General features: G+C 38.6%; 2 protein-coding genes and 1 pseudogene across 3 annotated transcripts; 2 read left to right on the top strand and 1 right to left on the bottom strand.

The window, feature by feature from the left end:
* Positions 1-3,262: 3,262 nt before the first annotated feature.
* LOC135585329 (uncharacterized) lies at positions 3,263-4,346 on the top strand. Its single transcript, XM_065193270.1, has one exon. It carries the CDS (start codon positions 3,348-3,350, stop codon positions 4,128-4,130), a length of 783 nt encoding a protein of 260 aa, XP_065049342.1. The 5' UTR covers positions 3,263-3,347; the 3' UTR covers positions 4,131-4,346.
* Positions 4,347-4,876: 530 nt separating this feature from the next.
* On the top strand, positions 4,877-10,132 carry LOC103992702 (glyoxylate/succinic semialdehyde reductase 2, chloroplastic). Of its 2 annotated transcripts, XM_009412512.3 has the most exons (13): positions 4,877-5,192; positions 5,289-5,389; positions 5,655-5,736; positions 6,836-6,901; positions 7,685-7,760; positions 7,816-7,871; positions 8,591-8,675; positions 8,809-8,869; positions 9,074-9,126; positions 9,226-9,296; positions 9,413-9,485; positions 9,586-9,690; positions 9,775-10,132. In XM_009412512.3, the coding sequence occupies exons 1-13, from the start codon at positions 5,152-5,154 to the stop codon at positions 9,937-9,939; spliced, it is 1,035 nt and encodes a 344-aa protein (XP_009410787.2). In that variant the 5' UTR covers positions 4,877-5,151; the 3' UTR covers positions 9,940-10,132. The 2 variants fall into 2 exon arrangements, with proteins under 2 accessions (XP_009410787.2, XP_009410786.2); XM_009412511.3 differs by having other exon boundaries at positions 4,882-5,389.
* A 4,152-nt stretch (positions 10,133-14,284) lies between these two features.
* Positions 14,285-23,513, bottom strand: LOC135586995 (WD-40 repeat-containing protein MSI4-like; annotated as a pseudogene).
* Positions 23,514-23,601: the final 88 nt, after the last annotated feature.

The raw sequence follows: 23,601 nt of genomic DNA on the forward strand, positions 1-23,601 counted from the left end.
CGAGGACGGGGTAGGTGCTTTAACAGCAGCAAATGGAGGACGCGTGGCACGAGCTTGTGGCGCACATGGGACGGATGGGCACACATGCCAAGGGAGACGGCGAAGCGTCAACGTACGGCGGAGGCAGCTCGTTTGAGTTACAACTTAAATGACCTGGTCCATGCTATTATTTGTTCCAACGTGAGATCGACGTGGTCCTCTAATGCTCAGGACGACTGCCGACAGAGATACAATAATCTTAGCATAAGTGACTGGACCTGGGCAATAATGGTTTGGTGGATCCATTTCGGTACGTTGGGAGAATACTATGATATATGGGTAAAATATGATATATATATATATCGCATTGATATTACTATTATATGTTAAAATTTTATTAAAATAAATATCTTTTTATCTTTTCTCACCTCAAGTATTTTTCCTCTCTCGAGTGTGTACTTAGGAGATCGAGGGATTCGAAAGAAAGTGTAATCATGTGTTAATTTGGCATTTAGTAATCTCTTACGCTGAGTCGCGAGTTAGTGCATTGGACAGTAAAGAAGGTGACATCGCTTGAACTACCGTATTAGTACTAAAGAACTAACGTCATATGGTGTAGTAGTATCTCGATCGATTATTCGATTCATCCGCTTCAGCTAGCGGAGAGTGGACATGAGTGACTCACTATAGCAGTGCTAAAACACCCAAATTGGCGGTGGAAGTTTGTCACCACCAGATTTGTTATCGTGGAACCGAGGGACGCACATCGGGTGGAGGATGTGGTCGATCCATCCATTTCGGATGATGGGATTCATCTCTGTCTAACCTGTTCCGATGGTGTCAAACCTAATTAAGTAGCGGATGAAGGATGCGGTCAGCCAACTAGCTGAAGTGCTCACTTTGGGGCGACAGAAGAAGGGTAAGGCCAACTTGCTACAAGGTTGTCCTGTAAGTAGTAGAAACCTGTCTCTACCTAGCTTATTGCAACAAAGTCAAGATGATTGCTGGAGACGGAAACCCATCGATGGTGGACGGCGATCGATGACATCAGGTAAGAAGGTCGTAGTCACTATTACGGCATACATTGCTTCGGGTTGTGATGGGACAAGTCATCATCGGTCCTTTGTTTATTTGGTCTGGCCTACGTTGGATGATTCAAGTCTATCGTAGCAAATTTAATGCAATGGAGTCAAGGTCACCAGATGCCCGCATAAGGTTGCAGAACAAGCTGTGATGCCTATACGATCAAGGTCCTGATTCACCCACATCGGTGATTCATTTTGTTGGTCGATAAAAAATATCGAGATGCCCACATTAAGCACCAAAGGGGAGTTTAGGCCTGAACAATGCCATCTTTAGAAGGTCATAAGGGTCGAACTTATAGAGGTCAACCTCCACGATGATGGGCATGAGCAGGCACTGGACCATGACCTCACAACAAAGATAGTGAGCCATGAACTTCTCATTGATAGGGTGGAACTAGAACCCTGGTGATAGGTTCGACTCAGCCTCTGCATCTCTTCTCCTCCCCCTGCACTTTGCTTTAGCTAAAGAAGAAGAAGATGCTTGTATTGGGCAATGGAGAAGACGATTGGAACCTAATGGTGTTGCTGAGAAACCCACACCGAGTGGTGAAGGCTGGACCTCGGTTGATCTAGATCTATTACCTAAAATATACATGTCCAGTGGGATTCTAGTCCACCCGCATTGGGTAATGTAATTCACCTTTGGTCAACCCTTGCCTTATGATCAAGGGACCCATATCGAGCAATGTAAAAGTTGTGATCGATTTTATTGAATATTAAAATTTGATGATAAAATTAATTAATAAATTTATTAGATTAATATGTCTTTGAGACGTATAATACAAGAATATTTCGATCATGGACTTGGGATCATTAAAAAGCTAGTGAAATATTGTAAGCTCTCATTTTGAGTATAGTTTGAATCTTTTTTTCTTCTTTAAGTTTAATTAAAATTCTAAATTATAGGAGGTGCGAGAACTCTTGTAAAATATATATAAATATATATATATATATATATTATCTTCTAAACTTGAAAATTTAGAGAGTTATATTAAGGATAGTTGATTTTCTCCCATTAAAAAGAAGATCAATAGTGAAAACCGAAGACCTTGATAAGAGAAATTAGAAATTGATGTAGGTAAAAAAAATGAAACCATTATAAAATATTTTTTTATCTTTTTATTTATTATTTATTTGTAACTTAAATTTATTCTGTTTACTTACAACTATAACTTAATCAATCGAATTTTCAAAGCGTATTGATTTATCAATCAAGTTTTAAAATCAATCAAAAATATTATTACATTATTCATTCATCGGATATCATGGATCTGCTTATTTCTTCGAGCTTAAGCGTCATGAAATCCATGTCACACATTCATCTTCACTTTGGGCCATGGGAGTTGTGCTTTTAAATGGATGGCAGCATCCGGTCTCTCCAAATTCAAGTAGCACGATCTATATTTTGACTGGGTCGTGAACTCGACCTGAACCCGTCGGAGTTTGGCTTGACATGTCTGGATGCGAGTGCCATAGTTCACGGGCTTCAAGCTAATCCCCAAGTCTTTGTACGAGGAGTCCGTCTCGGCCCCGATGGACGATCCGGATTTCTCCAAACCACCTTCTCAATCAAGTTGGGCCGTACTCCTGCATGCGAATGCAACTAACCCTCGTCGCACTATTTGATTTAATAGCTCAAAGAGGAGAACGCCGTCATCTAACTTGATCTCGAATGGACAATGCCGACGTACTCATACGGATCTCAAACCTGCAGAAGTTTTACTACAACTGGTGCAGAAAGTACGAGTCAAAGTTCAAATGCTAGAATTGCTTCTCAGAAAATTATAATGTCCTTAATATCAAGGGCTGTTTCGTAGCTTAAATTATCCGTCTTCCAAATTCCTCCGTGGATCGTCGTATTCAGAAAGTGACAAATTTGACAACCAGGACCAACTAATGACGCCCACTCCCAGCGGTCTGCCGCCCATGTCATCTGCCTTCCCTCCCCCCCGCCAATCTCTCCTCCTTCTTACACACCTTTTATACTCGATACTCCCAGCGACCATTGGAGCTCTAGTCACAGCCGCGAGATCACAATCGAACGTCTTTCGTTTCGTGGACTCTAATTGATGTTGGACGTTCCACCATCCTTCGAGCGTACGACGACGAGCCCTTCCTTTTCCATCATCTTACAAAAAAGGAATCGCGACAGATAGAATTTATAGCCAAATTTATTGTTCACCTACTATTTACACTACTCCAAGTGTGTGTGTGTGTGTGTGTGAGAGAGAGAGAGAGAGAGAGAGAGAGAGAGCGAGAGAGGGGTAAGGTGGGAGAAGAGCGATGGAGGCGTCGAAGCGTCCTACCTCCGCGGCTCCCCGGGCCGTGAACGGGAACGGAACCGCCGCCGCCTCAAAGGGAGGTGCCTCCCGTCCCACCGTCCCACCCACCAAGGCGCAGCAGTATCGGCTACCCTACCGCCCCCAGCGGCGGCCTTCGCCCCGACGCAAGAGCCGCTGCCACCAGGGCTGCTGTCGCATCTGCTGCCTGTGGCTCACCCTGCTGCTCATCGCCCTCGTCCTCCTCGCCGCCATCTCCGCCGGCGCTATCTACGTCCTCTGCCTTCCCCAGCGCCCCTCCTTCTCCGTCTCCTCCCTCCGCCTCTCCGCCCTCGACGTCCGCTCCGCCGACCTGCTCACCTCCCGCCTCGACCTCTCCGTCACCGTCCGCAACCCCAACCAGAGGATCGTCTTCGTCTTTGACGACGTCGCCCTCTCCGCCTCCTCGGGCGGAGTCACGATAGGTGAGGGAACGATCCCGGGCTTCGTCCAGGGCACCGACAACACCACGGTGCTCAAAGCCACCGTCTCGAGCTCGGGGCGGAGCCTGGACCCGACGGAGGCGTCGGGTCTGAGGCGGAAGAAACGGCATTCCTTGGAGATCTATCTCGACACCAAAGCCGGCATTAAGTTGGGAAGATTCAAGTCGATGCACGTGGGGATCAGGATTTCATGCAAGGGGATTGAGGCGTCGGTCACCAAGGGCAACGCCACCGCCGGCTCAACCAAGGGCGCGGCCAAGTGCAAGGCAAGACTTCGTGTCAAGATCTGCGGCTGGACTCTCTAAGAGACATATCAGTGTCTATCTAATTTGATCTTCCCAAAGCCAAACGTACAAGGTATACATATATATATATATATATATAGAGAGAGTTTTCCTCGATTCTTTTGTGCGTCTTTGGGGTACAGTTGTATCGATCTATCTATCTATCTTCTGAGGAGCGCTCTCCCATCAGACTCTATTGTTTCCCTTTTCCCTTGATGGAAGTCTGTCATTATTGAAGTCATGGTTTGCCTTTCACCAGACGTCCATTCCATGGGTAAGCATTGCTCCTTTTGAAAGGACGATTTTAAGAGTAAAGAAAAGGAGGTGGCGGAGGGAGCCCATACTCTCATGCATGTCGGTGGTAGGATCACGGTCACTCGCCTCGTCATGTATTTATATATAATACTAGTTCAGAGTTTGTATGAACTGGCCTACCTACACTCTTCCAGTTCCAATGTACTCGCTGCCTGATGCGTTGCAGAGGTCGTTGTTGATGACGTCTTTTGGGCCCCGAACGCGTGCTTTTTGGTGGGGGCGGTTTCCATGAAGGGCGACTCAAAGTTCCAATGCAATTCAACTTTCACAGAGAATTAGGGCAGGCCACTGTTTCTTTTCCTCATCTTAATTTTAATGTTCCTGAGCACATATAACATTAGGTTGTTAGATAGCATTGGTCTTCACCTGCAAACGACCACTGACGGATGACTCGATCCATGTTGCTATATATCATCAACCCTCGATTTCCACCTTACGTTTTCGTCATCATCCTCCACCAAGCTGCCCTATTGGCCCCATCTCTTCTCCTACGTCTCTCTGCTTCGATCGGACACCCGTCACTCTGGCTCGCTCAATCGGCTCCTCGATCGGGCTTAAGCCCAAGGTAGTCCGAGTCCACGTTCCATGACAAGATAACATTGCTTTACCCGAGGAAAACGAATGCACCGCCTTATCGCGAGCGAGGAGAGGGGAAGGGTGCGGAGAGCGGCGGCGATCGTTGTAGCACGCGTCACAACGTACGATCCCCTGTAGAGTGGCGAGGCAAATGGCCAAGTGCACCGTGGCCAACGCTTCCATCTGTTTCAGGCAGCGTCTTCTCCTCCCTTTCTCCGCCGTCTTCTCCTCCTCTCCTCTTTCCATGGCGATGGCGATGACCTCTTCGTCCATCTACTGCCGCCCCAGGTTCCCCATCTCACCCCTGAGACGGATGCCTCGTTTCCCCAAGTCCTCGTCTTCGTTCACTACGATAGCTTCATCTCAGACCTCTGCCGACGCTGGCAAAGGTAATCTCACTCGCCGCTCTCTAGTCTTTCTTCCTTTCTTTAATTCGTTTGCCGAAATGCCGATTATCTTTGTGTCCTGAGTTCCATTTTATTGTAGTTTATCCTTAAAGTGTATTTCCTCGGTTCTCCTAACTATGACACGATTGGATCAATCACGATATCCTTTATTTTCCGTGTGAAATCTGCCACTTCCTGGCAAATGTAGATTGCCTGGCGCTCAGATATTTATGCTCGATGTATGAGATTTTGTGTACTGAACATGCAGGAGGTGAGTTCCCTGGTCGTGTTGGATTCTTGGGTCTTGGAATCATGGGCTCACCTATGGCAATAAACCTTCTGAAGGCCGGGTGATTCATATTATGTTCCTCTTTTTCCTTTTTTATTTTTTTCACACGTCTTATTTCTTTTTTCTTCTGAAATGAGTATTTTGTTTTCAATGATGGTATCATCACGAGAGAAATGTCTCTTTTCATGAGGTCTGTACTAGTGGTGTACTGGATACAGAATAAGGTGTCTTTATAATAAGGTTCTTTCACCGAATGATAAAGGATTCTGATTCTCAGTCCAGATCCAAATATGTTATTGCATTTCTATGTTTTACTTCATCCATTAATTTTGCACTATCATGTATCTTATGCTGTTATGCATTTCAGATTTTCAGCCCATTTTTAGGTTCTCAAGCCAGCATGGGTTGAGTTGTTTTAAAAGATGTAGATTCAGAAAAAAAATTTCTATATTTTGTATGGATAATTAAACACATTGATGAAGCAAATGAGCATCAATTCAATAGAAAGTGTTATGAGCAAATTAAGGTCCGATTACAAAAAACAGTTTGGTGGCAAAAAGTATTAGGTGATGGAAGTTGTGGTAGTGTGCAGTAATAATCGCTTCGAAGTTGCTCATATTTTTGAGATGAAGGAAACAAAGATGGTGCTGCATGTGAATCATAGAGGGGGAATGCTATGCTTGCTTGTGCACACAGGCATGTCTGTATATATTGGTATGAATATGTATGTATATATTGCTCTCCTTGTTTACCAAAAGTAAACAAGGAAAGCAAATTGAATGATAATTGATAAACAAGGAAAGAAAATTGAATGAAAAAAAAAATAGAGCCATCGGATTTTCATGCAACCGTAGATAGATAGGTGTTTTGTGTGATTCTGCATGCATTTCTATTTCTAGAATGCATACAAGAAGCAATGTCATTCCAAAATTCATCTCCATTGTTTTGCCTGAGATTTGTAAGTAGTATTCGTTGCTCAGGTACAAGCTAATGATATTTATCATAGCATATCTTAGTTATGTACACTGCTTACCTTTGAGGATTAGCATTTGAATTTGGCAAACAGAATTTACCTGAGTTCAAACAATTATTTGCATATTGCTTTTCTGCCGTGTCTCCTGTGGACCACACTGTTTTAACTCTTGACTTTCCATTTGTAGATGTGATGTTACTGTTTGGAATAGAACAAAGAGCAAGTGCAATCACCTCATTGACCTTGGTGCAAAGTATGTGATATTCTTTGCATTTGCTATTCAGAAAATCTCTTGGAACTTATCTTTGCTATGAGCCTTAAATATTACTTTTTGCATGATGGCAAATTTAGTTTACCACATAAACTGTAAAGAATTTGTGTCTATTGAGATGATAATTAGCTTTAATAATTTGGACTGACTTCTGGCATCTAACTCACAACAAAGCCTTACCGTTCAAGTTGAAGATATATAGTGGAGAAAAGGATGTTCTAGGCTATCTCTTTCTTGTGCAAAAAAATTTACTGCCACATAATGTCGTATAGATCCAGCTATGGGGTAGATCAGTTTCGTGGTAGTCCTAACACTAAAAGTTTCTTTTTCCTCTTTGATGAAATCCTTGTTACTATCATTTACATATTCTCCTTGTTATTCTCAATATATATTTTTTAATGTTTAAGACAACTTGGTAATTATTTTTTTTTCTTGTTAGAACCTGAGAGATGGAAAGAGCAAGTACATATGTATGTCAATTTATGTGTCCAACACAATGTAGCTTGTTGGAATTGATATGCAATGGCATATTATGTCAGCTTCATTATCCAGTCTGTAAAATTCTTTATTTAACAACTATAAATATTATAATATCTTGATGTTGAACTTTTACTAGACATATTCTTTGGACTAAAGGTGTTTATATTTATCGTACCTATAAATTAGTTCTGGTTTTAATGGTTTCATACATTAAACTTATTTAGGCACCATCCTCATAGACTGCTAAACTGAACTTCTAGTGGGATACATGTGACTTATTTGCAGATATGAACCTTCTCCTGCAGAAGTTGCATCATCTTGCGATGTGACATTTGCAATGCTGGCTGATCCTGAAAGTGCGGTATGTAATTGTTGATTTCAACTTGTAGTATAATCACTGAAACATATCCTCATAGGTTGATGTCGCCTGTGGGACCAATGGAGCGGTCAAAGGAATGGGCTCCGGAAAAGGGTATTCTTCTTTCATTATCATCACATTACTCAATTTTATCAACATTCTTGTTGAGGCAGATCTTGCTTTTCTTCTTGTGGTTCTTTTAATAACATAACCTAACAGAAGACATATGGAATCGCTTATTTTACTGCTTAGATCTGCGCAGGTGTTGTTGAAAATTTCAACTCACTGGTTATTGTCATTTGCAAAAAAGTAATATCATCTAACGTGCTCCTCCTTGAAACAATCTTCAGCATATGGGATCAGATAATACTATGCCAATCGTATTTATTCTTGATAAGCACACATACACTTTTTCATTTGGCAATTAAGATTGTCTTTTAAATTTATGATTGTAAGTGAACAATTAATCTCCTTTCTTCCTCCTATTGGCTTGTTTGAGACTCTGGATTTCCTTGCTTTTCAACATTTTTAGACGTCTCTGCACTAGCGCTTGTGCACCACGATAAGCGTTTCTTTTCCTTCATGTATTCATCGGACATTCTACATTACTGGAATGTGGTTGAAAGTTGATACATCTTATGTATTATTTGAATTGCTATATGGATTTGCAAGCATTGATAGTAACTGCTGTATAGAATTTTGACATATAGGCAATTATGCCAATTGGTATGTTGAGAATTTTGGACCAATTCTTCACTCATGAAATCAGGTTCAAAATACATACTATCTTGTGGTGTTACTTGTTGGTTTCTTAACTTCAAAGACAACTGCAGGTACGTTGATGCATCTACAGTTGATGGGGCCACCTCCAAGCTGATCAGCAAGCATATTAGAGATACAGGGGCATCATTTTTAGAGGTTTGAGAATTCTTATTTTGTTCTTTGTAGTTTTAATTGATTTATTTTAGAAGTGAAGTTGTCCTAGAGGTTTGAAAAGTTCTTCTAAACTTTTCAGTTATAGCAACTTCTAGTGGGTTTTTCTTTTTAATAGGCTCCAGTTTCAGGCTCCAAAAAGCCTGCAGAAGATGGGCAGTTGATATTTCTGACTGCAGGTAAATCTGTCTGTCATATACTAGCAGTCAATCAATGTGATTAGTGATCAGGTTCATGTTTGTTTGCATGCAGCTAGTCAAACAATGCGTATGTTCTTAGATTTATTTTGGTATCTTTGTCCTTGTACTTTTTTAGTTTTCTTTGCATCATAAAATAAATTTATTTCCTTTGCTAGGAACTGAATCATGGTTGTTAACTTGCAGGTGATGCTTCCTTGTATGAAATAGCATCACCACTTTTAGACATAATGGGAAAGGTCTGTGTTATTTTTTATTAAGGTCAGTCAGAGGTTAACTTTATCGTGTTTCTGTGGTTAAAGCCCTTTACTAAAGTTGTTGTCTTGTTTAACTTGTAGTCGAGATTTTACCTCGGCGAGGTTGGAAATGGTGCAGCTATGAAACTTGTTGTCAACATGATCATGGGAAGGTCATAACTGTTACAAACTCTGGTCCTAAGTAAGATAAAAGTAGATATAGGTTTCCAAGAGGAAATTTCAGACTCCCACACACTGATTAATTGTTGGTTTCTTCTAATAATTGTAGCATGATGGCTTCCTTCTCAGAAGGGCTTCTTCTAAGTGAAAAAGTTGGTCTAGACCCAAATGTTCTTATTGAGGTTGGTTTAGAAAGAGAAATGTTATAAACATTGGTGCTATGAGTATCTCAATTTGTTTGGTGATGTCAGTTCACTACGGCATAAGTTCTGCATCTTGCAGGTTATTTCACAGGGTGCCATTAGTGCACCTATGTTCGCCGTCAAAGGTCCTTCGATGGTTAAAGCCACGTATCCAACTGCTTTCCCTTTAAAACATCAGCAGAAGGTTAGTAAAGTTTTCTTAATTCTGCAATGCAAGAAGTTGTAAGAAACAGAAAATTTTCATATGAAGACTAGTTTCTAATGGCAGGATTTGAGGCTTGCGTTAGGATTAGCTGAGTCTGTGACTCAGCCGATGCCAGTTGCAGCAGCTGCAAATGAGCTCTATAAAGTAGCCAAATCTTATGGCTTTAGTGATCATGATTTCTCAGCAGTTATTGAAGCATTGAGAGCGAAGTTGCAACATTCAGAATGAAGTAAGTTTACTATCACTATTGAAATTACATACCATCGTAGATTTAAACACAACGTATGGAAATTTGATAGTGTTAAAGCTACAACTCAGGAGTATGTTGATTTTATTTTCCATCTGTAATCAGTCTCTTTGTGTGTCGATGTTAAAAGAAAACTTAGAGCAGTAATATTACAGCAAAGCATGTCAGGGTCTACACTTCGGATTATTTTGATACTGTTGCCATGGCCTGTGACTCGCTTATAAATGCCTTGATTCCTAACATTTGTTTATTAGCAGGGGTTGTTTTTAATTTATACTTAAACACAAGTGCATTTCTAGGTTCCTTGATCCAAGCCATCTGATTCCTCTAGCAATGGACAAACAAGCATGAAATAGTTGTTGTCAAATGTAGGTCAAAATGTGACTGGCTTAGCAATCTGTTTTGGTCAGTATGCATACATGCATGCAATGTGAGGCACATCAAAATTCGATAGGTATTGATCATTATCAGTCAATAGTGGTTACACTAACCCTCAACCCTAGTGAAAAGAGTTGTTTTGGCTAATTTCAGCTAACAATAGATGTGTTTACAGCCAAAAACAAAAGTGAATTACAATAAAACTAAGGCTGTTGCACTACCGTATGCCTTGCTATTTGCTTTAGTGAAAAGGACGACAACAAAAAAAACCTAAGTGATGAAGGTGCTCCATTGTGGGCTTTCTGTGGCGGTCTGTGATCAGGATGGTTCAACTTTCATATGATTTCAACCCATATAACCTAAGGTCCTTACTACTTGAGCATAATGTTATCAATTTAGAAGGTAGATGTCAACATCCAATCTCCTATGGTGAAGGAGATGACACCTATTTAGTTTAGTTGAGGATGTGGAAGAATTGAAAGACTAGATCAAATCATTTAATAAAGAATGGGCATCATCAACTTTTTGATATATTACAACAGTGGGGTTTTTACAAATTCATTAATATATCGAATAAAGTTCAGGATGCAAAGTACTTGGAGGGTTTGATGGATTAGGTACAAGAGGAGATTGGTTGGAAGTATGTTGTGGAAGTTATGATCGATAACCGAGTGCATTTTAGGAATGTTGGATTGTAGGTGTTGGACCAGAGAAATCTGTTTTGGACATTATGTGCAACATTTTAGATAGACTTGATAACGAAGGATATTGGTGAATTGACATCTGTTAGAGGATAGTGTCAGACAATCCTTTACAAAGTTCATCTACAACCTCACTAGATAGATTCGTTGATATAAAAGTTCATCTACAACTGCATTAGATGCATACATTGATGTAAAAGTTCAGAAACAGAGATCCTTTGGCTTAACATCACTCACTTTGCCATGAACATTGTCCCTTTGAAGTTCATTCAAGAAAGAAAAACTTTGATCGATGAGTGAAAGGCTGATCGATATATCGAGATCCTCAATCAAAGTTGTAGTGCCTATATAGACCAAGATATCTATGTATTAGAAAATTTGAATTCATTTAGAATTTGATTTAATGTCTATTTAAAACATGCATGATATTAAAAGTAAATAGTTTATCTTGTAGTATATTATCTAAATCCTACAATTCAATATCGATATAGTTTTTCCCACTAGATTAAATCTATCGTGGGTTCTATGAAACAAAATGTTATATATTAGCTCATGCCAAAAAGCAACAAGGCAGTTGATGCTATCACGGACATATATCAAAGAACACATGATTTGTTGGTTGGTTGAAGTTAATTTATTATTAATATTATGATTCATGTTATTTATATAGTGTCAATGATTTTAAGAAGGTTCTGGCTCATTTTTGGATGATGTCATGATATTGTGTAGATATTAAATAGATATTGGTAATAAAGTCACTCAGTTGATTGTAAATTTATTGGACCTTAATGATGTGTTTGTCTAATAACAATATTGTTTGTAGCCTTGTTGTGACTATAATTTAGAGGGTCGACACCTAATCTAACGAAGGATGCAGTCTCTGTCTTTCCACAAACAACATCATATGGTGGATGTGAACGCAACTAGCTAGTGTTGCGTTCATTTTATTTTTGCACTTTAGGCTACAGAAGAAGAGGAGCAATAGCCAGAGTAGTAGTGCCTATATGGACCAGGACATGGTGGTCGCACTATGGGAAGTTAGTCTATTAGGGATCATGGCAGGTCACTAATACATGCACCTAGTGTGTGAAGGGGAAGGGGAAGGGGAAGGGGAAGGGGAAGGCAATAACATCTAGACACAAATAATATATAATAATTTCAGTTTGATGACAAGACATTCTCACTCATAGTTCATGTTCTATGAGATCCATGGAGATAGAGCAACATGTGAACAATAGTGCAATTGGGGGGGCGCAACCACAATGACCAATTGAATGTTCCAACTACTCAACCAAATAGTGGGGCATGGATGGAGCAATAATATTTTATTCATGTCATTGATCATAAAGCTTTACAATTCATGTTTCTTATTTATATTAGAAAGGAAAGAGGAAGACAGATCATAACTTATGAAGCCACATAACAGTAGGTTAGTGATAGACGAAGTTTCAATGCACTCCAACCTCCACTATCATATATGTCCTGGTCACACTTACCTCAGGAGGCTCATCAAATGTGTGTTGTTAATGATGATAAGGTAACAACTGCTACTATGTTGATGCATCAACAATACACGATTTATCAGTTGAATGTATCATGAGAGTAGTTTAAAGATTAAATCTGAGAAACCTACCATATCGACATATATCTTTAAAGGATCGAGAATCTTAATCGTGAAGTCTTACCATTCAATTTGATGATAGAAATAGGTATCTACATACTTAATGGATTTGAAAAGATAAGATTTTCAATTATCAATCCTTGTATTCTAAAATTTTTATGCATTTCTGATTTAGCTATATTATATTCTTGTATAAATTAATATACCAAGAAATTAAAACATCTTAAAATAAGTCTTTTTAAAGAAATTGATTGACTTTTTGATTTATAAATATTTTTTTTTGACACATGATACACTCATGTGGATCGATACATATCGATCCAATTAAGGATTGTTATCGATCATTTATGATATGACACAAGCGGACCAATACATAACAATCCAATTAAGGATCGATACGTCTGGTCAGTTATAGTATGATAGTTTGTGCCATGGTGTTTCTTAACTAGATCGTTACATCTGGTCAGTTACAATAAGGCTAATTATAGATTGTCTTATATAGTTAGTCATATTTTGCATCTCGGTCCTTATATTTTAAAAAGTTATATTGATATACCTATAGTTACAAAAGTGAAATATCTAAGTTCATTTATCCTAACGACATTAGTTTTACCAATGAAAATATGAAAACAAAGGATAAAAATATAAATTTAATATTATGATGGTGGCGAACGACGACGATGCTATGCCGAGCGGCCCTTTCGTTGCTCTGTATCTGCGTCGGTGCTTCGTCGTTGTGGAATCGTGCCTTCGCCTTGCTCTTCGCCCTTCAACTCACCCTGTTGTCGTCGCTATCGAACCTAGTAAAGAGCAATAGAGACAATGTGGTGGGGGACATTAGGGAGGTGGACGGAGTGGTGGCGATCGTGAGGGCTCTAGTTGACGGTGACAAAGGGGTGAGTGCGAGAGGGAAGAGCAAGGCGGAGGTGGTGTTGTAAAGGGTTGCGACGGTGTATTGGGCGACGGTGAGGGTGCTATTGTAAAGGGTTATGGTGACGTGTTGGGTGATAACGAGACGTCGAGGATGCTCGAGGTGTACATGAGTGCCTCATGGGCAAAGGTGGAGGTTGAGGAGGGTAGCAATGATATTCTCCTAGGCCACGAACAAGTGGTGGTGGTTGAGGAGGTGGGTGGCAAGGAGGGGCACAACACCAACAAGGGAAGCACACATCTCTGAGCCTTGCTTCGATAGGCAACGAATCTTTATGATGACTTTAACATCGAACTTCGATTCCTCAACGACAGAGTTTCAACAAAAATACAGAGTGGCGAAAGGGTCGCTCGACAATTACGTTAACACCTGTAACATCATTGTCCGTCACCACCAACATTATCCGTCACAACCTGAATGTTAAATTTATCTTTTTACCTTTTGTTTTTATATTTTTATTAATAAAATTAATATAATCAAAATAAATAAACCTAGATATTTTACTTTCGTAAATATAAAGATATTAATATAATTTTTTAAAATATAAAGATCAAGACATTAAAAATGATTAACTATAAGAGATAATATATACAATTCATGTCATTGTGCTTCTTGTTCTATATTACAAGCCCGTCTTGTGTCTCCCCTTGATTTGATCTCCAAAGATGAGAAAAATAAGAAACAAAGGTGTCCAATATTGATGATCATTAAAAAAATAAAAAACTGATAACTTATGCAATGTACCAAGCGATTGACCTTTAATTGGATGCATTGTACAATGGACGACCTTTAAAAAAACTGATAAGCTTTAATTGGACGCCTTGTATACAATGTACCAAGCGACCTTTAATTGACATCAACATTTTGGGATGACACCTAATCGCTCATGCGAAAACACATTCCATAAGATTCAGTTTATCATCTGAAGAGATTAAGAAAAACGCAGTCAACGTATACCTCAGATCCCCGATAAGGCTTTAGGATATCCCGCCGAGACTACCACATAAACAACGCTCTTAGAACTCAAACGATATCTGAAATATTACGACTTTGGTGAGCATGACAATATGTGGGCTTTGAACTTCTCCAGCTCCGCCAGAACCTCGTCTTCGGGTCTGTATATCGAGTCACTCATGCGCCATATCTGGCATTACCAATTGCCCAATTGCCAAAACAAGGATAAATCATCCTTAAAAACACAAAGGTTCCTACACCATTTATTAATGGGAAAATATGGACCACCAGGAAAATTGATCCAATGAGGTTCACCTGCAAGGTACCACTCCACCGGTGCTTCCAGTCATCAGAAACACCACCGGTGCATTCCAGTGAAAATCTACAACTTTATCCCTGCATGCATGTTCACGAAAAGAAAGAAGGGTTTCAACAATCAATGGGCTGTGTATACCAACCATTTCCAAAAACAAGATTCCATCTGGGAGAAACAAAAGCTTAAACATAAGAGAGAAGAGAGACATTACATACATTCCAGCAAAAAAGTAATAGCTAACAAGAGAGTAAATGAACTAATGAAGTGCCCTCCTGTTCTTTAATCCTAATATCAGTTGCTTGCTTCATTTGGTCATCTTTATTTAATCCTAGCTCTCATCATCAATCAAACTTGGCCATCAAAGCTTCATTTTTGCTCAATAAATTTAGTATCACTATTGTCCAGATTCAATCAACCTAATTTATCGCTGCTGCGGTACATGCTACAATTATGTGGGGGCAAAAGATTCCGTCTAAGCCACCCATCTTAGGCATCTTGCATGGAAGTTAACGGTAGTAGTAGTAGGTAAGACATAAAGTAGCCGAATTGCAGGACCTGAGAATCTAACTTTATTAGAATAAAGAGGAAGTTATGACACCAATGCCCTTGCATGTTGAAAGAATAAACCAGGGGGGTGAATTAGGCATCCTAGTTCCAGCACTTTCTTTCTTCTTACCAACCTAAAAAAGAGAAATATTTTGATCAGATGCATTTTAAAGCAGAAAAATATTTCTAATCAAGACAAGCATTTAAAAAGAGAACACCAACACTTCTGATCTCTATAACTCTCCAAGAATAAGATCTCTATAATTCATTAAGAGTAAGCAAACATGTGGGAGGTCACAGAAGGGCATGATGCAAACCACCACAACTAAGGAGAAAGCACACAAGTACTAGTGATTTTCATCTCTATCCCAATATATGTCTTGCATTCTCAAAAAAGGGGAAAAAAAGCCATCAAATGATCATAAATACATTCATCATGTCAATAGTGGGAAAAATATATATAGGTTCTGATTGTCTTCCAAGCATCAGCCATCAAAGCATCCTTCCAAAACAAGTGCATCTACTAGTCATTAAAACTTTGTTCAAGAACTTCAAACAACAAACGAATACCTTTTCATGATCCCATATATTGAGGAAGTCATCCTCAGCAGCACTTCCAAAAACTGATGCTCTGTCAGGAGACCACTGCAGCAACAATCAGTAGACAGAATGTAGTAGCGGTCTTCAACAGGGATGTTTAATAGTGAATGAAACAAATAAAACGAAGCAAAATAAGAGCATGCCTGGACACAGAACAGCAGCAGCTTTGTGACCTTCAAACTTATATATGGGTGACCCAAGACCTCCAGAAGTTAAAGTAACGGCGATCAAACATACAAACAGAATTATCAGCAGATCTGTCCAAATTAAGATTGCAAAGTCATAGTAAGGGTGAGGCCAATTTGACCACTGATTCACATACTAAGTCATCATGTTCAAATTGGAATCAGCAAAAACAGAAACAAAATTAGAAGAAAATAACAACAGTCATGTAAATTCAACAGTAATGAATAAGACTAGCAAAAAATACAAGTGAAATAACAGGAAAGTGTAGAAGATCAGAACATATACCCAGTCAAAATAAGATTCTGATCATGGGGGTTCCAATCCACACAGTGAAGGTCAGCATTATGAGCTTTCTCGACCTGGCAACAAAAGATGAAGTTCCAATAACAGAACTAGAAACATTGTGATGAAGGAAGAAAAGAAAAGTTAACATATAGATAAATAGAAAAAAAAAAAAGTGCTGACGTCGATTTATCAGCATAATTTACTAATAGAAATCTGCAATAAACAATCATCATGACAGTGTTACAAACAAAGCCCAGAAATGTCGCAAAATGATTAACCCACAGGATGCAGGACAATATTACCATAGCAGTTGGCAATTATACTGTAACCACATGGCACTAAAATTTTTTGACAAGTGAATTTTGTATAATTGAGTATTACCTCAGCAAACGAAAACATCATGTATGGAACTTTTAAGTTTCATGCATTTGGACAAACCAGGGGTATCCAAGAGATGGCATCCTATTTATTTTTAGAAAGCATATTTGATCATATTTTAATTAAGACAACTGGCTGTACCTTGACAACCGGACTGGTATCAACTCGGGCATCCCAAAGAATATGGCAAGGATCATCACCTACACTACAAAATTCCTGTGCACTTCAACATAGTTAAAAGAAGATGCTGTCAATATGAGAACAACATAATACAGACAACCAACTTTTTTCTTATGTTTGGTCATGAAACAGAAAAATGTCTAATCAAGCACACGCAAACATGGGGGAAGAATGAAAATTGCAACATAATCCAGAAAACTAAAATAAATATTTAGATCTCTCAGATTTGAGAAAATAAGGTGTACCCAATAATTGGATGGTATGAAAAGAAACTGAAAGAGATCACAGATGAGTACCTGGATGGACAGAACTGCACACCTTCAACAGTATCTTCATGTCCTTGGTACACACCTCTTGGCCCAACAGTTGGGCTGCCTGAGCTTTTCACATTACCAGCTTTAGTGGGCTGCTTACCACTTGAATTTGGAGTTGATGAGACAGGCGACTTTGACAATGACTCTGATAGAGAAGAGATATGATCATGTATGCTCCACAAGACAACTGATTTATCCTTACCTACCGTAGGCAAAACAATGTTAAAACATATACAAGAAGGGAGAATATAAGCTTTATCATATTGCAAAACATGAAGGTTAAACTGGCCACCACTGATAGCAATTCACAATTTAGGCCAAGCAGATTCAGTGGAGAACAATCACACGATGCCAACAGTCTTTAAAGGGTGAATCAGACAAATGATGATAATGGATTCAAGCAACAAACAACTTCATAAGAAGGTTGTCTGTACTCAAGTAATTACCGAACACTAACATTAAAGAGCATAAGCATTGACAGGCAGCATTGCATGATCATGGGTGAGCAACGTTTTAAGTGAGCTAAGCTTCTTTTTTTCGACAAAATTGTAATACCCAATAGTTCTACACACTGAGAAATAATAAGAAAATGATCTTGTATATGTGAAGTTAGGGAGTTAAAAAAATGTGTATCTATTTCAAGCCATGTGGATAGATCTATTATATGCAAACTATTGGAGAGGGCACTTGGGTCATGAGGCATCAAAGCATCTTTACAGATCTCTCCATGAAGGCTATAAATGCTAAAATGACAGCTGCATCAAGTGAAAAGAGTTTCCTTAGTCCCACATCATAACATTAAAAAAACAATTCTAAACTATAAACAACACCTTGTACCATATAAACTCATTCCCAACAAGTGGCATGACAAGTCAAACAAACAGATGCATAAAGCTCTATGCCTAATGGGACAAAAGACTACAACATGGAAAATGGTGCTCATAGGTTATAAAGAAGAGTTAGGACCTCCAGAAACCACAAAGGGTTCAGTGGGACACACAGCCAGTGCAAATTATGCATTTTGTTGATGACCTGTCAATATCTGCAAATATGGACTTGTAAGCAGTACTCAATAATATCTAAATTGCAAAAGACATTTGAGTTTTTTAAACAAATTTCTTTTGTTCATCAACAAAATTTCCTACTCTAAGGTATGAGGACCATTCACTAATCTTTGGTAAAAGAACAAATTTTCACTACACAACCAAAGAGATAGAAATGCACAACTGATTGAATTACTGAAAACGCAACTAACATAGGATGACGATTAGGTTGTGCCTCAACATCCCAAACAAAAACCTTCATAAGAGTATTGAGACATTACAGAAAGCCCAACAAAAGTGAACTTGGCCAAAAATGACACCAACATTGTAGTTTTCCTTACATCAGGGCTGTCAGTATGTGTTGCAACTGTTTAGCTATTCTGAGGAAGCTACCTGATTCTGTTGACCTGCACGAAGCCACACATTAGTGAGGACTTAATTGTCCAATCTCGTATAAATCGAGGTACCTAGGAACACTAATAATTGATCCCAAGTAAAAAAGCTCATTAAAGAACATCAACCAAGTAATACAAACTCAAAGTTACTAGAACTTTTGCTTTACGTAAGCTAGCCAACAATGAATCTAGACTGTGATTGATACTCACTGCAAACCAAGTCAGATGTTAACCAACCTAACCGCTTTGTAAAACATAACAGTGGGCTGGTTTGGCTAAATTATACTGAATTTGGCAATACATTTAAGATTCTTGTCACAAGATTATTACTATGGTAACATCAAAATCTAGAATCTTCAAACTGAATCTAGTAAACAAAAATTCTAAATGTACAGTGACTCAGTGAGGTAGAAATAGACAAATAAGCAAAAGATCATTATTTCATACCTCCCCCGGATGTATGATTGTTTTGTATTTCTTCACAAATGGTGAACAAGCTTCTTCATTGAACTGCAAGCATCACAACATTAATTTAGCACAACATAAACTAAAATTTATTTAACTTGCGAAAGTAAAATTCATGCTTTATATAACATCAGATAGATCTTTGCAAGTGATAAAGTTAAGAATCACTCTAACAAACTGTGACAAACATAAAGATTGCAAACATTAGCATCTAAAAAATTTGAACCTGCAAAACAATAAATATTAATACACTACCATTTAGCAAAACCACCGACCAACACTATTGTAACTACAGAAACAGAATTGAACTTATAATAATACACAAGCAATTAAATCACAGATTTTCATAGATCACTTTTTGCAATTAGCTAGATTTCAAATTAATAAACAAAAATAACAACTGGGGAGCATATATAATTGTGTAAGACCAAAAACAAATAAGGAGCATACATCAGTGTGTAAAACCAGCAAATGAGGGGCACATGCAAGCATGTAATACCAATAACAACGGAGGAGCTTGCATATTAGATAGTATTCACATTAATAATCAAAATATCAAATGCTCATCTACTACCTCAATTTAAAAGGGTTTACACATGGTAATAAAACCAGCCTTTGGTGACTGAAGCACACCCCAAAACATGTCCGTTTGCTAAGACAAATTCACCAATATATCAAAACTAAAACAAAGAGCAAACAAAATTTTCTTCTGTATGTCTAAATAAGTGGGCTCTTAAATAACTTAGTATCAAGCTGATGATTTCTATGCTTTGAACAATAATGCACACAAATTAATATATAAAATCAAGATCCAGAAAGAAAAGCACGTATACTGCTGCAACCTTGCCAATGGACCTTTTGATCTAGTAACTTGGATGTATGGACCAAGAACCATGTCGCCCAATATGCTTATGCCCAAATTACTAGTAGTAAGCCATCAAACCTTACACAACAACACCAATTCCTGACGTTGGAGTATTCGGGCAGCAATACACATATGAAAACAAGTCAACCATTTTTTTTCCAATTTATACACCACATATATCATGAAAAGGCAAAAGCCAATAGTTTTCGCATCAATCAGAATACAGTAGGGGAGAGTTTCAACTTTCTTTTGCAACTTTGTAAGCAAAGTTTGCATTGCTCCAGGCCATAAAAAAATCCCAAGCTTATTTAGTTCCCAAAGAAGGAAAAACTGTATCTTAGTTCAAAACAGAAGTTGAAATGATAATCATCAGAGGAACATATTAGTCATAATAAAGCGATATCCCAGACTGATATACATTAATCAGCTTAGTTGAATTGTTGGATGTGCCTGAGAAGTACATATGGATCACTACATTTCAACCAAATGTAAGCTAAAAACAGAAATAAACCCTTTTTAGCAATCACGCAAGCAAATCTGATGTTACAATGACCAAAATGATCTATTGAACCAAGTAACCTGGGATATATGCTCCACCGCTGCAACTCTTGGCTTGACGACTTCACAATTTGCTATAACAAGAGTATTTGGTACAGAGCCATCAGTCTGCATTGTTGCAGCTGATTCCTTACACACAACCATTTCCAGATTCCAGTCTCTACATCAGAAAGAGACAAGATACAACTCAAAAGAAATCTTTTCTCTGTCACACAGCAGCAGAAGATACATATGATAAATGAACTACTTTGTCCGAATAAGATGACCTTAAAATATCTTTCAGCACCATTGAATAAGAAAAGCAATAAAATGAAGTGATATAAAAAACATGACATACAAACATGAGAAAACTCATCAGTCACTTGCAAGTAAGTACATTTCAAGTGCCAACTGAACATACAAACAAATGCTTGCTTATCAAAGGAGTTCTGAAGCAACACATGCTCCAAAAATATTTTGAAAAATATTACAAACCAGCATATGTGTTATGCACATAAGGTGCTGGGAAAGGAAAGTGCAATTTGTCCTGCTACTGATCTTTTGTAGGAAATCAAAAGTGTGTTCTTTTTTCTGTTCAAGTATTGTAATTTCTTTTCCTTTATTTTAAATAGACATGAACTATCAATACCACCAAAATAGCTGTACACATATAGAACTTCTACAAAAACAGTGCATAGAAGAATCTTAACCCATTCATGTTTGCACCAAACTCGATCCAAAAATGCAAAAACTACTTTACCACATCATTCAATTAGAAATAAAAATATGACTTGCATGCTAGCAAAGCTTTTTAAACTATTGTAGCTACTAAACAACTAGCTGAGTGTTCTTTAAAAAAATGGTGACTTGCTTCTATTATCTGCTTCATACAATTTTGTTCACTCTTACCATACATATTGGTTGGTATCACTAACTAGTTAATGTGAGAAGAGGAGTCAGAAACTATTGAAAGTTACTCATGCAACAGCAATCAGAGTGGCATTTGTAAATAATTAGTTAAGTGAAGAAGAAACAAATTTTGCAGGTACGTAAATAGCATTCTCGAACTTGGTGAATCAATATTTATTATATCTAAGTTTAACCAGAGCTAGGAAATGCAAAGAAGAAAATCAACCTTTTAAAAGAAATTTTTATCTATTACACAATAAGATTTTACAACATACATATCTATCCCATTGGAATTTGACAAATTCAACTGCTACTTTCTGATATTGGCTGAAAATAATTAATTCTGTAAAAGATAGTTGAATTGCAGTTTGAGTTCCTTAGTCCCTTGAACTGTTTGTAATCCACTTTAAAGATAGGAATCACGTAACAATTATAAGAACCAAGAAGCTTGCAGAAAAAATCACTTCATTTGAGTTCTCCCTGGTTAAAGCATTTATTCAGTCATGCTGTGCAAACATCTAGTATCAAGTGTCTGACATGCAATGTAAATGGCCATTTAGCAGTCAAGGGCAGTGTTCCATAATGTAATGAGCTCCACATATGTATCAGGAGAACATAGGTCTGATGTCACATACAACCCAGGTCATGCCCAAGAGAAGTGTAAATATTTGATGTGCCATAACATCATAGGACTTTTTAGTGCCACAAGTACAACTGTCAAGAACATATAATAAAAAGTTTTAAATATTTGGAATCTACACTTAACTCATATAGAACATAATATAGATGAATCATAAGGGCATAAAGGGAGTCAAAATTGCATGTTTGCACAACAGGCAACATATGTCTCAACCATATGATGGACACATATTTATCATTATGCATGTAGATGGATCGAGCATAGGTTTTGTGGTCTAAAGCAAAATTCATTTCCCAACTGAAGCTATGGATATATTCAGTTGCCAGGCAAGAAAATGTTACTTGTTAGGATCTTGGTTGACTTACCTGCTCAGAGAGGTATAGCCGCTGCCGATTCTTGTATGTTGCTTGCTCATGTTGAGGCCCCCACCTACAAAGGAGAAAGAAATTAAGTGCAAGAAGACCGCTAAAATGAGGTTTATGAAGCAAAAGAAAAGCCACTCGTTCACCAAGGTTTAACTGAGAACCAAGATCTCCTATATTCCTAGGTTCCGCGATGATATTAAAATCTAGGTCGTTGTTTTATCTACATTTCCATTGAAAGACCAAAAGTCAATTACCGAAATTCTAAAATGCAAGACGGTCCAGTCGTTTCCCGAAAACAGGGGCAAAGTAGAAGAGGGAGACAGAAGAAAGTGAGTCAAATACACAATAGATCTTCTCATTCCCATGTATATTCCCGTGATGTTTGCTGTCTAACGTCATCTTAGTGCGAAGCTAGCACGGGTCCACGTTCACGACACGGTCGAGTAAAGAAGGAAGCATAAACCCTAAGATGTAAGATGCAAAACCCTGGAACAAGATCAAATCAGGGAAAACCTTAACCGTGACTCCGAAAAGGGGAGATAAAAGTTAAGATAAGGAGAACGAAGAAGAAGAAGGAGATATGGGGAGTGAGAGGGAGAAGCACCTGCAAGAGAGGGAAGCCCAGACGAGGTTGTGTTTGGCGAACCAATAATCATAGAGGACGGGGACGAGCGACTTCCACTGTTTGTACCTCTCGTCAACCGTCGCCTTCCCCCCTCTCTCTCTCCTTCGTCTCCTGCGCGCGCCAGTCTCCGCCTGGCCCCGGCTTCGTAGCTCCGCTTCGGACAACCCACCCACCCTTAAAAAGGTCGATTCAAATTTCCAATCTGTCGGGCTATTCATGGGCCGGGCTCTAATAAAGCCCAATTGTGGCCTTCTACGTCAGCAGCATATCCGGCCTGCCCCACTTGATTCCGGTACACAAACCGCGTAGGTTAGCGTCCATGCCCGCTAATTAATGACGTTATTTAGTTTGTTGAAGAGTACGTATCTTCCTGTTAATAAGAACGAGTAGAGGTTGCCCGACAGCAAGA

This window comes from Musa acuminata, chromosome BXJ1-7 (assembly GCF_036884655.1).
Source record: "Musa acuminata AAA Group cultivar baxijiao chromosome BXJ1-7, Cavendish_Baxijiao_AAA, whole genome shotgun sequence".
Taxonomy (NCBI): Eukaryota; Viridiplantae; Streptophyta; class Magnoliopsida; order Zingiberales; family Musaceae; genus Musa; species Musa acuminata.